Below are 12559 nucleotides of genomic sequence, written 5' to 3'. Positions count from 1 at the left end.
TTTGAATCTTGGGTTCATAGAAAGCCAAATAAAGATATCAAATGTTCTTGTGTTGCATTTAGTTTGCATAATTTGCATAATTATAGCTAATTATTGGCCAAAAACTGTAATTGTGCTTCTAACTAACTTAGAAAGATAATCCAAGAGTCTAAGCCCATGTTTGTGATGTCCAGGAATGAATCTATTACCATGGTGCAATCATGCAACCTCTACTCATTAGCATGATTTGCATAAATGATGCAAAAATATGATACAAATCAGGAAATGACTGCCTTTTTCACTTTTTCAAACTCTCAGACTCTCATAAACTCTAAGTCTGTTTACTTGTCCAACATTATTACCTTGCCATAATAACTAAATCATGCAACCGTTTGTCATTAGCATAATTAGCATGATGTAATAATACACAGAAGAGATTCCATCTTTATTGAAGGAGTTTACGCAAGAGATTCCATCTTTACTGAAGGAGTTTACACAAAAGAGATTCCATCTTTATTGAAGGAGTTTACGCAAGAGATTCCATCTTTACTGAAGGAGTTTACACAAAAGAGATTCCATCTTTATTGAAGGAGTTTACACAAAAGAGATTCCATCTTTACTGAAGGAATTCACACGGAAGAGATTCCATCTTTACTGAAGGAATTCACACGGAAGAGATTCCATCTTTACTGAAGGAGGCCACACGGAAGAGATTCCAGGGTGCCAAGCCTCCAACTACTTACCATGTGGAAGACAACACACCATTGGGGAAAGTTTCAGCAAAACAGTTCCTGTCAAACAGCATCAAAGATCTCGCCATGCAAGAAAACCCTCCAACTCTTTCAAGGGAAATCCAAAGTTTTCATAGTCATTTCAAGGCAGGATATCCACTCAAATCTCCATAGCTCGCACAAGTAGTTGTATGCCTTGCCAAGCCATGTGGCCCATAGGGCAGTAGCGTGAGTCAGTTTGATGTAAAAGTACATCCCCCAGCCATGATGTACAAGTACACCCCCCTGGACATGGGGGTATATCGCAGGGACTCCAATCCAACCCTTTTGATTATGAGTCAATGAGTGCCAAGCAAGGAGGCATTGTGTACCATTTGTATAGTCTTTGGTATGACCCGGCCAGGGAATTGAACCCTGACCTTCCAATCTCAGGGCAGACACTCTAACCACAAGGCCACTGAGCTGGTAGCACAAAGAGGCTGGATAATCCTGGCCTGCACAGCATGGATGCTGCCTGAGGAGGGGCAACACATCAGTGGTGGAAAAAGTACTCAAATGTTTTACTTAAGTAAAAGTATCAATACTGCAGAATTCAAAATGTTGAGGTATTTTTACTTTACTGAAGTATTTACAGTTTTCTGTACTTTTACTTCTACTCCACTACATCTCAGAGGCAATTATTGTACTTTTACTCCACTACAATTATTTGAAAACTTTAGTTACTAGTTACTTTGCAGATTTAAATGATCATATGCAACATACATTAACCACTTTGACCCTATTTTATACATAGGCTTTTGAAAATAGCCGATCTACAAGCTCACAACGCGTCGCATCGCGACGGGTTGTGAGGTTGTAGATCTGCTATTTTCAAACATTTTGGTACTTTTACTTCTAGCACTTTAAGTACATTTTGATGCAAATACTTTTTTCCTTTTACTCAAGTAACATTTTGAACACAGGCCTTTTACTTGTAACAGAGTAATATTTTGACATTGTGGTATTGCTACTTTTACTTAAATAAAATATCAGAGTACTTCTTCCACCACTGCAACACATCTCTGGATTGAATTCACTGACACTGATGTCTTTTTTCTTGCAACCCGATGGTACCATCAGCTATGCAAGCACACCTACGTACAGTACAACAAGGAACAGATAAGCAGTAGTGCATGCATTTGGTAAGGGAATGGCTGCAGCCTTGCAAGGGTCCCATGCCTTCTCTGTAGCTGAGAGGACATTAGATATCAGATCTACAAGCTCACAACGTGTTTTGGCAAAGATATTGTGTGTAGACAGAAACAAAGTACAGAGACAACTCAGGCTACGTCTAGAAGGAGTATATGTATAAGAGCTGTTTGAACTGGTAAGATGTGTCATTAATTGATTCCCAAAAATAAGGAACGTGTGTCCCTTATCCTACCACTCAAACAGAGAGCGTCTCCTTCCCAAACCCCAATGGTTCTAATCAGCCCCCCGCCCACAGGAGTGGCCCAATTCACTCACAACTTGCTACAAAAATCGCTCATGAAAAACTATATAATCTCCAACATTCCATTTTCCACCTTCACATCTGTCTCCTTCTCTAATAATCAAAAAGTGCTATACATTTCATCTCGCACTTTACTTCCGGATGGTTCGTTTTGCACCTTCTTTGCCACATCCGTCACGGGACAGAAACAAGCCCTGCCGTGCTCTATGGAAAACAGCCCAAAAGCGCGCACACACAAAGCAGACCTGGCACCCCATTTCAACGTCACAGCAACATGCAGCCAATCAGCGTCGACGGCAACGCAGCCTACGCCAATCATGTGTGAGAGATCTACAAGCTATGGGGCAGAGACGCCGTGTGCCATGCACCGTATCTTAGCAACAACGAAAGCGCTCACTCTCATTGGTCGTGTCACGCTAAGAGCAGTTCCCAGACAATGGCATCTCAGAGAGCTTGCTGTAGTGTTTATATATCTATGGCTGTAGCCATCAGAGTCAGTCGCAGCGACGACGGACAGGGCGCTGTGATAGTTGGCATGTAGCTAACGCTAACGTGGTTGTCATGCCTGCAGCGGCTGTGCAATCACTTTGTCAACAATGCACGTTCGTGCGGTAACTGTTATTATTGCTGCTCCGTTAGTCCATTGTAGATGGTGTATGTTGTGTGTGTCTTCTGGTGTAGCTCCACAGCAACTCCAGTAACTAACGTAATGGCAGGAACGCCCCGTGCAACGCACGTTTAGGCTGCATTATGGTCATGTAGTAATTTCAGATCATTTCGGTCCGATTAGGGCAGTGGCTACCCCCCCCCCCCTAATAATGATATTTGAACTGGGGACCCCCCCCCAATTTTGTTTGACTCCGTTCCACAAGTCAATATTGTGAAAATAGCAGATCTACAAGCTCACAACGCCTCACGTTGAGAGGCGTTGTAAGCTTGTAGATCGGCTATTTTCAACATGTTTGCCTCTTTCTTACATTATTTGACAATGTGGCCAATGTTTTATAGTATAGTTTGTTGACTACTTTTGTTGCAGTAATGGTCTTTTCCTTTACTTTAGCTTTTTTATTGTCTCCGCCAGGCCGAAAGGGATGGCGCGAGAGTATGTTTTACCCCCTGTCCGTCCGACGGTCTGTGGATAGCTAATCTCCCGCATCGTTGGCTTGATCGCAGCGCAACTCCCTGGATGCCAATTCAGAACCTCTGCCCCATTTCTTTCACATGGCCCTGTTATAGTGCCACCAGGAGGCCGCTTTTTGCAAAACACATTTTCTCACAGTACTGCTACATATTTTGTCCTAACATCACGCAAATCGATACACAGTATCTCTATAGTCATTAAAAAAAAACACGGTCTTTCAGATTTTTCATTTTCCATCCTGATTGACTAAAAATGGCTTCCAAAGTTTCCAGGACTGCTCCGTTTTGACCAAAATGCCTCAAATTATGAACACAGCATGCACTTTCCGTGCAACTTTGCACCCACATTCCCACTATGCCGAGCAAGAAATTCCACTTGAGATTTTTCTAATCAGCCTCATGGTGGCGCTATAACAGTCCGATTTGTGTTTTTACCTATACCTGCACCAATCTGTGTAAAACTTTGTATGTGCACTCTCTAGAGGTCAAGGAAAAACCTTTCCCCTGCATTTCTCACATCTACCTTTTATAGCTCCACCAGGAGGCCGCCTTATGTACAACATATTTCTTTACATTACTCCTTCCGATTTTATCTACATTTCACGCAAATCGGTACACATGATCTCTATAGTCATGTGATCAAGACGGATCTGTTTAATCTTTCATATTCCATCCCGATTGGCTAAGATTCACATCTAAAGCTTGCACAAAATGCCGCAAATCATGAATGCAGCGTCCGATTGTGGTCAACTTTGCACGCACATTCACACTATGTTGAGGAACAAGTGCTACCATTTTAACATTGGCCTGTGGGGGGTCCCCACCGACTCTACCTGGCCCTTAGGTGGGCCCCACCTAGGCAATTGGGGCCGAGGTGGGTCTTAACTGCGATGCCCATGCGGGCTATAAGTCGCTTCTACCTGGCCCTTAGGTGGGCCCCAACTAGCCACGTTTATGTGGGACCAAGGCGGGTCCTAACTGGGTTTGCCCATGCAGGCTTTAACTGGGTTCTACCTGGGCCCTAGGTGTACCCTAACCAACCAGAGTGCAGTGCCCATCGCTCCAAATGTTGTGACGTCAGGGCTCTCAATACTGCACATTGGTGGAGGAGGAGGGCCCGCAGGGCGCCCGCACACATCGCTGAACCAATGGTAGCCCACGGATGTTTCCTCTGGAGATTTAAAATCTGTCCCTCTATGCCACATATCATCCGCGCTACAGGGTCTTCACTGACCGAGCCACGGCCCCACTGGCCCTCATGACGCTATGCCACTTATATGCGCTGCCAAGTGGCCGCGGGCGCTACGTGGGCGTGGCGGCGGGCTAGACGCGAGGCCCTGCGTAGCAGGGCCGAGCTTCTAGTCAGTTCAATAAGGGACACGTCTTTTAGTCGACAAATAAGGGACAATTCCTTATTTCAAGGGACACAGGCAGCCCTAGTCCCAAATGAGGTAATAAAGCATCACAATCAGTTTAACCAATTAAACCCTATGTTAATCATCTATTTTCAAAATAACCTCGATAAAACAAGTGACAAGCATAACAAATCTTGTATGGGGGTCCCTGGCACAACATATTTTCAGATGGGGGTCCGTGGCCAAATACACATTAATTTGGGGGTCCTTGACATGAACATGTTGTGTCATTCTTCACTTGGTGTATTTTTCTCTTGCTTATAAAACATTACCCGGAAAGAATGAATGATGTTCCAGGAAGCATTAAAACAATTATGCAAGCAATTTCTGCAGAAGTGTCTGTGGATTTGTGTGGCTTAGGGCAGTGGTGCTCAACCTGTGGGCCCTAGTGAGGACAGTGCAAGTGGGCCCCCAAATATTGCCAAGACACTAAGATCTTTATGATAATATTACCCAGAGAGATACAGACAAATAGGAACTTAAAAAAATGACTTCAAGCCTTGAATTCATGACGATTGCTTTGTTTTTGTCGCATTCCTAAGCCAGTGATTTGATGACCGGGTCATCGGACAATAGGAGACTCTTTGAGACGCCATCGGTCATCAAATTATTGGCTCAGGAATGCGACGAAGACAAAAAAATCTCTATGAATTCAAGGCTTCATGGGGTGTGTAATTTATAGAAAATAAGTACTTTTTTGGGTGAACTACTCCTTTAACTTATGCCACGTTAGTTCCATTGATCCAAGCCGAAAAATGCACACGGCCCACCCATCTGACCACTTGTGGTGGGCCGCAAACACTTTCAAGATAGTACGTGGTGTGAACTGGTGGAAAAGAGAGGGAAAGTGGCACAGATTAACAAGTCCTCCTCGTTGTTTTAGGGAAATGAATAGTGATGGCATGAGGAAGAAACCAAAAACTATAATGGAATAGAACAGCGGTGGAGGTTCACAATGGTGAAGTCATGAGGAAGAAAACCAACAAACAGGTTGGATGGCATGAAAAACTACATTTGCCAGTTTCATGACGCTTGTGTAGCTTGATAAGTTAACGTTGTTGTGCATTGCGCGTGCCCCACACACACACACACACACACACACACACACACACACACACACACACACACACACACACACACACACACACACACACACACACACACACACACACACACACACACACACACACACACACACACACACACACACACAGCTATACTCTAAATGACTATAGCTGTCATGACTGTGCGTTCCTGGTCACTGGACTGGTTTGAAGATGGGATCGATGAAACCTGAGGAGTTGTACTCATTTCCTGTAACTGTGTGCCCAAACAGCGTGTGTATGATTAGTGCATGTGAGGTTATGTTCTGTTTGTCACATACACAGTGGTGGAAAAAGTACTCACATTTTTTACTTAAGTAAAAGTATCAATACTGCAATATAGAAATACTCTGTTACAAGTAAAAGTCCAGAATTCAAAATATACTTAGTGAAAGTAAAAGTACAAAAGTATTGGCATAAAAATGTACTTAAAGTACCAAAAGTAAAAGTACTAAAATATTTGAAAATAGCAGATCTACAAGCTCACAATGCGTCGCGATGGGACGCGTTGTGAGCTTGTAGATCGGCTATTTTCAAATAGCAGATCTACAAGTTCACAATGAGCTTGTAGATCTGCTATTTTCAAATAGCCTAGGTATAAAATAGGGCTATTCAAGGGCTATTAAGTGGTTAATGTATGTTTCATTATATCATAATTTATATCTGAAAAGTAACTAACTAAAGTTTTCAAATAATTGTAGTGGAGTAAAAGTACAATATTTGCCTCCGAGATGTAGTGGAGTAGAAGTATTGGAAATTGGAAACACTCAAGTAAAGTACAAATACCTAAAAATTGTACTAAAGTACAGTACTTAAGTAAATGTTACTTTCTACCACTGCTCGTACGGTACTCTGTGTCTAAGAAGTCACATAGACTGTCTGTGTTGTCTTTGCACCTGGCAGAGGACCTGCCAAGGTGAAAATCCTGCCTAGAGCACCAAAAAATTCCTCAGGGCCGGCATTGAATGAAACGCAATGTAAATCAGCTGTTTTAACCCATCAAGACCTGAGGCGATTCTTTAAAAAAATCTAAAAAAAAGTTTTTGAAAAAAAAAAAAAAAAAAAAAATTATGAGCTTGTATATCTGCTATTTTTGAATAGCCAAAGAAATCTAAAGTGACACAGATGAGGGTCTGCGACGGACGGATGGACGGACAGACGGACAGGATGCAAAACATAGTCTCTGCAACGCCTTCAGCTGAAGACAAGCTGAAGGCGTTGCAGAGACGTCGTTGGCGTTTCACAATAAAATAACAATTATAGTGCTTTCAAGAAAGTCTATGAAGCTGCAACATCATTTTATACAACATGTGGTGGGGGTCCCTAATTCATCTCTCTCTCAGCTAAGGGGTCCTTGGCCTGGAAAATGTTGAAGACCCCTGGGTTAGACATTTAGAGGATGTTTAGGTGTTAGGGTTATGCCTGATTTATGCGTCGCAGTGGACGCGTTGTGAGCTTGTAGATCGGCTATTCACGGCTTTAGGACTCGAGTTAAAATCAAATAAATACATAAAAATTTGCATTCATGAAATCACCATCCTAAAATGTTGATGTCCTCACAAGTATAGTAATACAAACGTGTGTGTGAAACGTGTCTATTTATACACTGATGTTGTCAGTTTTTTGTGATTTGCATTTAGATGGAAAAAATAAACTGAGATGACAACTTTAACAAACACATTTTAATCAGGAAATATGACATCAGTAACACGCACATAGGGTTCCTCTAGGTTACAGGCTAATGGGGATGTACTCTGTCTGTTTCTCTCTCCCTATCTGTCCGTCTGTATTGTTACAGCATCTCATCTTCTCATTTGGTGCCCAGCCACTTCTACAAGTGACTTTGTGTGTATGTCTGTCTGTAGCCTAATAGACGGGTCAATATATGGTTTAACCCCCCAACAACTTATACAAAGGGGTTTTTCAATGGATTGGGCATGCTAAATAACATACAAAACATCTAGGAAAATATACGTTCTGGAAAGGTGACATTTTCAAGATAGCGTCCACAATGGCTGCCAGGAGCTTAAAATGGCTATATCTCAATTGCAAAAAGTTATATAAAATACCTTTCAATGGATTCTGGTAACTCTAAGCATGCTTAAGAACACCAACAATCTAGGAAAATATGCCTTCAGGAAAGTGGTAATTTTCAAGATGGCGTCCAAGATTGCTGCCAGGAGCTAGAAGTGGCTATATTTCTCAAATGACCTTTCTCAGTGTTACCCCAGTGCCAGCAAAAACAAGTGTTTTTACCTGACTTTGAAAAATCATGGAATATTTTCCGTGATCGCTGTCCGCACGGACATTGCCTCATTACACGCACAACATCTCGGGAGTCTTGGAAAAATATATATATCCGTGCGCAACAATACATTGCACAGCTGTGGCCTGTTGAAAATGCCTTGTTTTGACGGTAAAGCAAGAGGAACGAATATATAGGGATTTTCCCTCAGGAAATAAACAGGAAGTAAACAAGCTGATTTCCGGGTCAATTCCGGGTCTGACGTCATCTGGCAGTGAAAGCTGTCCAAAATGGTTGCAAAAATGGATACAAAAGATTTTTCACTTTGTTCCTTCCAGTGAATTTTCCTTTTTTTTTTTTTTTTTGCTATCAAGCACGCACGCACGCACGCACACACACACACACACACACACACACACAGACAGACACACACGTCCGCTACTAATAAACACAAACACACGGGCGGCAGTGGCTCAGGAGGTAGAGAGGCAGCTTGGGAAACGGGGGGTTCCCAGTTCGAACCCGGGCTCCTCCCAAGAGCAAGACACTGAACCCCTAATTGCTCCCGATGATGGTGCGTGGCATGGTTCCCCCCGCGTCGGTGTGTGAATGGGTGAATGTGAAGTACATTGTAAAGCACTGTGGAGAAATATAAATGCAGTGCACTTACACACACACACACACACACACACACACACACACACACACACACACGGGCACAACACATGCAAATACGGAGAGACACGGTGCGCACGTACACATATTTAATTAGCAGTATTTGCTCATATCACGGTATTCGTTATAATACTAAGACACACACACAGGAAGGCAAAGTGTGAATGCATGTGCGCACAATGCACACACACAAAGACGCCGCGCAAATGCACACAAGAGCACACACGAGCGCACGCACGACGCACACCATAGCAGCAGCCTGCTGTTTTGATCTTTAATTAGCAGTAGGCTATTTGCAACACCTGGGTTACTGGCTTATTTCACACTGGGTGTCATTTTGTCTATGTTTTATTGATATGGGCACATAAAGACTGCAAAGAATATGGACGAAGGGAGCGTGATGTCATCCGTTGCTTTCTACAGACCCGGTTTGAAGCCTCTAGTTCAGCGAAAAAGTGGCTGCGAGTGAAACCAGAAACGGCGTGCTATTGGTGGGTAGGGAGCGAGGGGTGGGTCTTCACTCAGTAGAACCCAATCACAACGTAGTTGACTCTATCTATTTTTAACCCATTAAGACCTGGAACGCATCTGTGTCACTTTAGATTTCTTTGGCTTTTCAAAAATAGCAGATCTACAAGCTCATAGCGCGGCACCGAGTGCCGCGCTATGAGCTTGTAGATCTGCTATTTTTTGAAAAATCTTGAAATGTTTTTTTTTTTTTTTAAACTGTTAGGATTTAGACAACATTTTTAAGAATCACCTCAAGTCTTAATATGAATAATAATTTACGGAAAAAAACATATCTTGCTGTGGGAAAGAAGAGAGAGGATTTGTTTTGTTGCTCCCGGCTGTTGTGTGTGTACAGTACGTGTATGTGACAATAACACATACTGTTGTGTGTGTGTGTGTGTGTGTGTGTGTGTGTGTGTACTGTATTGTCTCTTGCAGTGGTGGTGGAAGTACTCACATTTTTTAAGTATCAATAAAACAAACTAGAAATACTCTACAAGTAAAAGTCTGGTATTCAAAACTTACAGTAAAAGTGGCAAACGCGTTGTGTATGTAGATCGGCTATTTTAAAATAGCTAAAGTATGGGGCTGAAGTGGTTAATGTATGTTTTGTAACAATAATCAAAATCAAGAAAGTAATTAGTAAATAAGTGTTAAAATGATTTTAGTGGAGTAAAAAAGTTAAATATTTGCCTCCGAGATGAGTGGAGTAGATGTATGAAGTATTGAAAATTGGAAATACTCCACAAAAGTAAAAATACCTCAACATTGTACTCAAGAATAGTACTTAATCATATGTACTTAGTTACTTTCCACCAATGATATTTGCCCTCACAGATAAGTCCTGAGTCACCAGACAGACAGAGAGAGAGACAGACAGACAGACAGACAGACAGACAGACAGACAGACAGACAGACGGCTCTCACCGTCTCACCCCCCCCTCTCTTTCTCTCTCGCTATAATCTAATGATCTGTCTATCATTTATGCAAATAAGGACCAACAGATGCGTTAGAGAATAAAACAGTAAAGTCAACCACTGTACCGTGTGTGTGTGTGTGTGTGTGTGTGTGTGTGTGTGTGTGCAGAAAGTGATGTCTGAATAAGGCTCAACAATGTCTCCCCCGCGGCAAAATGATACGCACGCTAGCACAACACTATACGCTACGGGGACATGATGACACGTGTGTGTGTGTGTGTGTGTGTGTGTGTGTGTGTGTGTGTGTGTGTGTTGTGTGTGTGTGTGTGTGTGTGTGTGTGTGTGTGTGGTGTGTGTGTGTGTGTGTGTGTGTGTGTGTGTGTGAGTGAGAGTTGAATTATTAACCACTTGTACCCCAGCATCCGAATTCTGGGGAAAACCTTTGCAGAAAATAGCAGATCTTCAAGCTTGTAGATCGTCTATTTTCAGTGGATATATTTAATGTAGAGCGAAAACAGACGATATATCAGTATAGAGCCCTGTGGGACTCCACTCAACAACGTATGGGGTTTAACACACACACACACACACACACCACACACACACACACACACACACACCACACACACACACACACGTACAACATTATGGACACACAGGAGAATGGGTAAAATTCACGTAGAGACAAGTGTATTCCAAACAATTAGCAGATTTATTGAGGAAAACTAAAGAAAGAGAAAAAGAAAACATTCATCACTGGTGGGTCAGTATCGCCCCTGCACTCCCAGTTGTGTCTCTGCCTGTCTCTCTATTTCCTGGTGAACTAGGCCAACCTCTTCCTGGGTCAAAGTTCGCTCCATGTGGCGATACACCACACGAAAACATAGGCTCCTCCTACCTGACCTGGAGAGAGAGAGAGAGAGAGAGAGAGAGAACGAGAAAAAGATAGAAAGTTACTGTTAGATATCGTAGAACAGCCAGTGTATATTTATGTGTGTGTGAGCTTGCGTGCGTGTATGCGTGCGTGCGTCTCAGAGAGAGAGAGAGAGAGAGAGAGGGGGGGGGGGGGAACGCCTTTTGAGCTGAGGAGCGCTTCGGATATCATGTCCATAGCGCTCACACACACAGCGTGATGCCCTCACTGTTCCAGCCTATCAACCATTGAGGTGCTCACTGCTCTAAACGTCATCTGCGTGATTAGCACAAATAGCGTAGCTGAAAACAAAATTAAACATTTAAGACCTGGAACTGCGTCATTTTTAGATTTGAGCTAAAAAGCATTATTTTACACTTTGGGCTATTAAAAAATAGCAGATATACAAGCTCATAGCGCGGCACCGAGTGCCGCGCTATGAGCTTGTAGATCTGCTATTTTGAAAAATTGTGAAAATGTGTGCAAATCTTTAAATATATATATTTCTAAAGTGAACACTTTTAAATCAAATCTTTGCTTCTGGGGTCCCTGGAACAAAATATTTTGATGAGGGTCCGCGGCCAAATACATATCATTTTGGGGGTCCTTGACATGACAAAGATTGAGCACCACTGATATAGAAACATAAGTTTTTCAGAATACTGTGGAGCTTTAGGAGACATGTAGAATCGGCTTCAGGTCTTAATGGGTTAAACAAGGACTTCTCATGGTTGTGAAAACAATTCGGTTGTAAATTACCGTGTTGTCACATACAATCAGGAGGAACACATGACTGGTGCTCCACTCCAAAGTTGAACTGTTTCCAGCTTGTAGCGCCCAGGGCGCTGAACCCAAAAAACAAGCCTGGCGTTGGGTAGCGCTGAAGCACAATGGTCGGCGCTGGGAAGAGGAGCGCACCAGAGCGTCTTTCTTTACCATAGAAATACATGGCAGACTGGTGCTGCCCTCGCTCAAAAGATGCTCTCTAGGGACACGGCCCCTAAAACAGTGGTTCTCAACCTTTTCAAGTCGTGTCCCCTTAAAATAATCAAGTTTGAACTGGGGACCCCCCCACCCTGATAAGCACTTGGAATGTGGGAGTTGGGCATTCAATTTAGTTTGACTCGGTTCAACAGATACATATTGTGAAAATAGCAGATCTACAAGCTCACAAAGCCTGGCAGCAAAACAATTACAGTACATGACATGGCATTAAAAAACAACAGCCCACACACACACACACACACACACACACACACACACCCTTGTGTTGTTTTGCTCTACTAACATCTCTTCAGTGTGTGAGTATGTGTGTGTGTGTGTGTGTGTGGGTGTGTGTGTGTGTGTGGTGTGTGTGGTGTGTGTGTGTGTGTGTGTGTGTGTGTGTGTGTGTGTGCGTAAACTCTCTCCAGTGAGTAATATCTCTGTATCTCTCTAC

At 42.8% G+C, this 12559-nt stretch overlaps 1 protein-coding gene across 1 annotated transcript in view; it reads right to left on the bottom strand.

Annotated features, from left to right (window-relative positions):
- Positions 1-10920: 10920 nt before the first annotated feature.
- The window catches only part of fars2 (phenylalanyl-tRNA synthetase 2, mitochondrial), a 166355-nt gene continuing 164716 nt past the window's right edge, over positions 10921-12559 (bottom strand). The window contains exon 12 of the mRNA XM_084048357.1: positions 10921-11111. Within this exon, the coding sequence (XP_083904483.1) occupies positions 10973-11111 (139 nt within the window). The 3' untranslated portion in view covers positions 10921-10972. The remainder of the gene's footprint in view (positions 11112-12559) is intronic.

Source organism: Gymnoscopelus microlampas, assembly GCF_963454915.1.
Source record: "Gymnoscopelus microlampas genome assembly, chromosome: 22".
NCBI classification, from domain to species: domain Eukaryota; kingdom Metazoa; phylum Chordata; class Actinopteri; order Myctophiformes; family Myctophidae; genus Gymnoscopelus; species Gymnoscopelus microlampas.
This window is presented reverse-complemented; position numbering and strand designations above follow the sequence as displayed.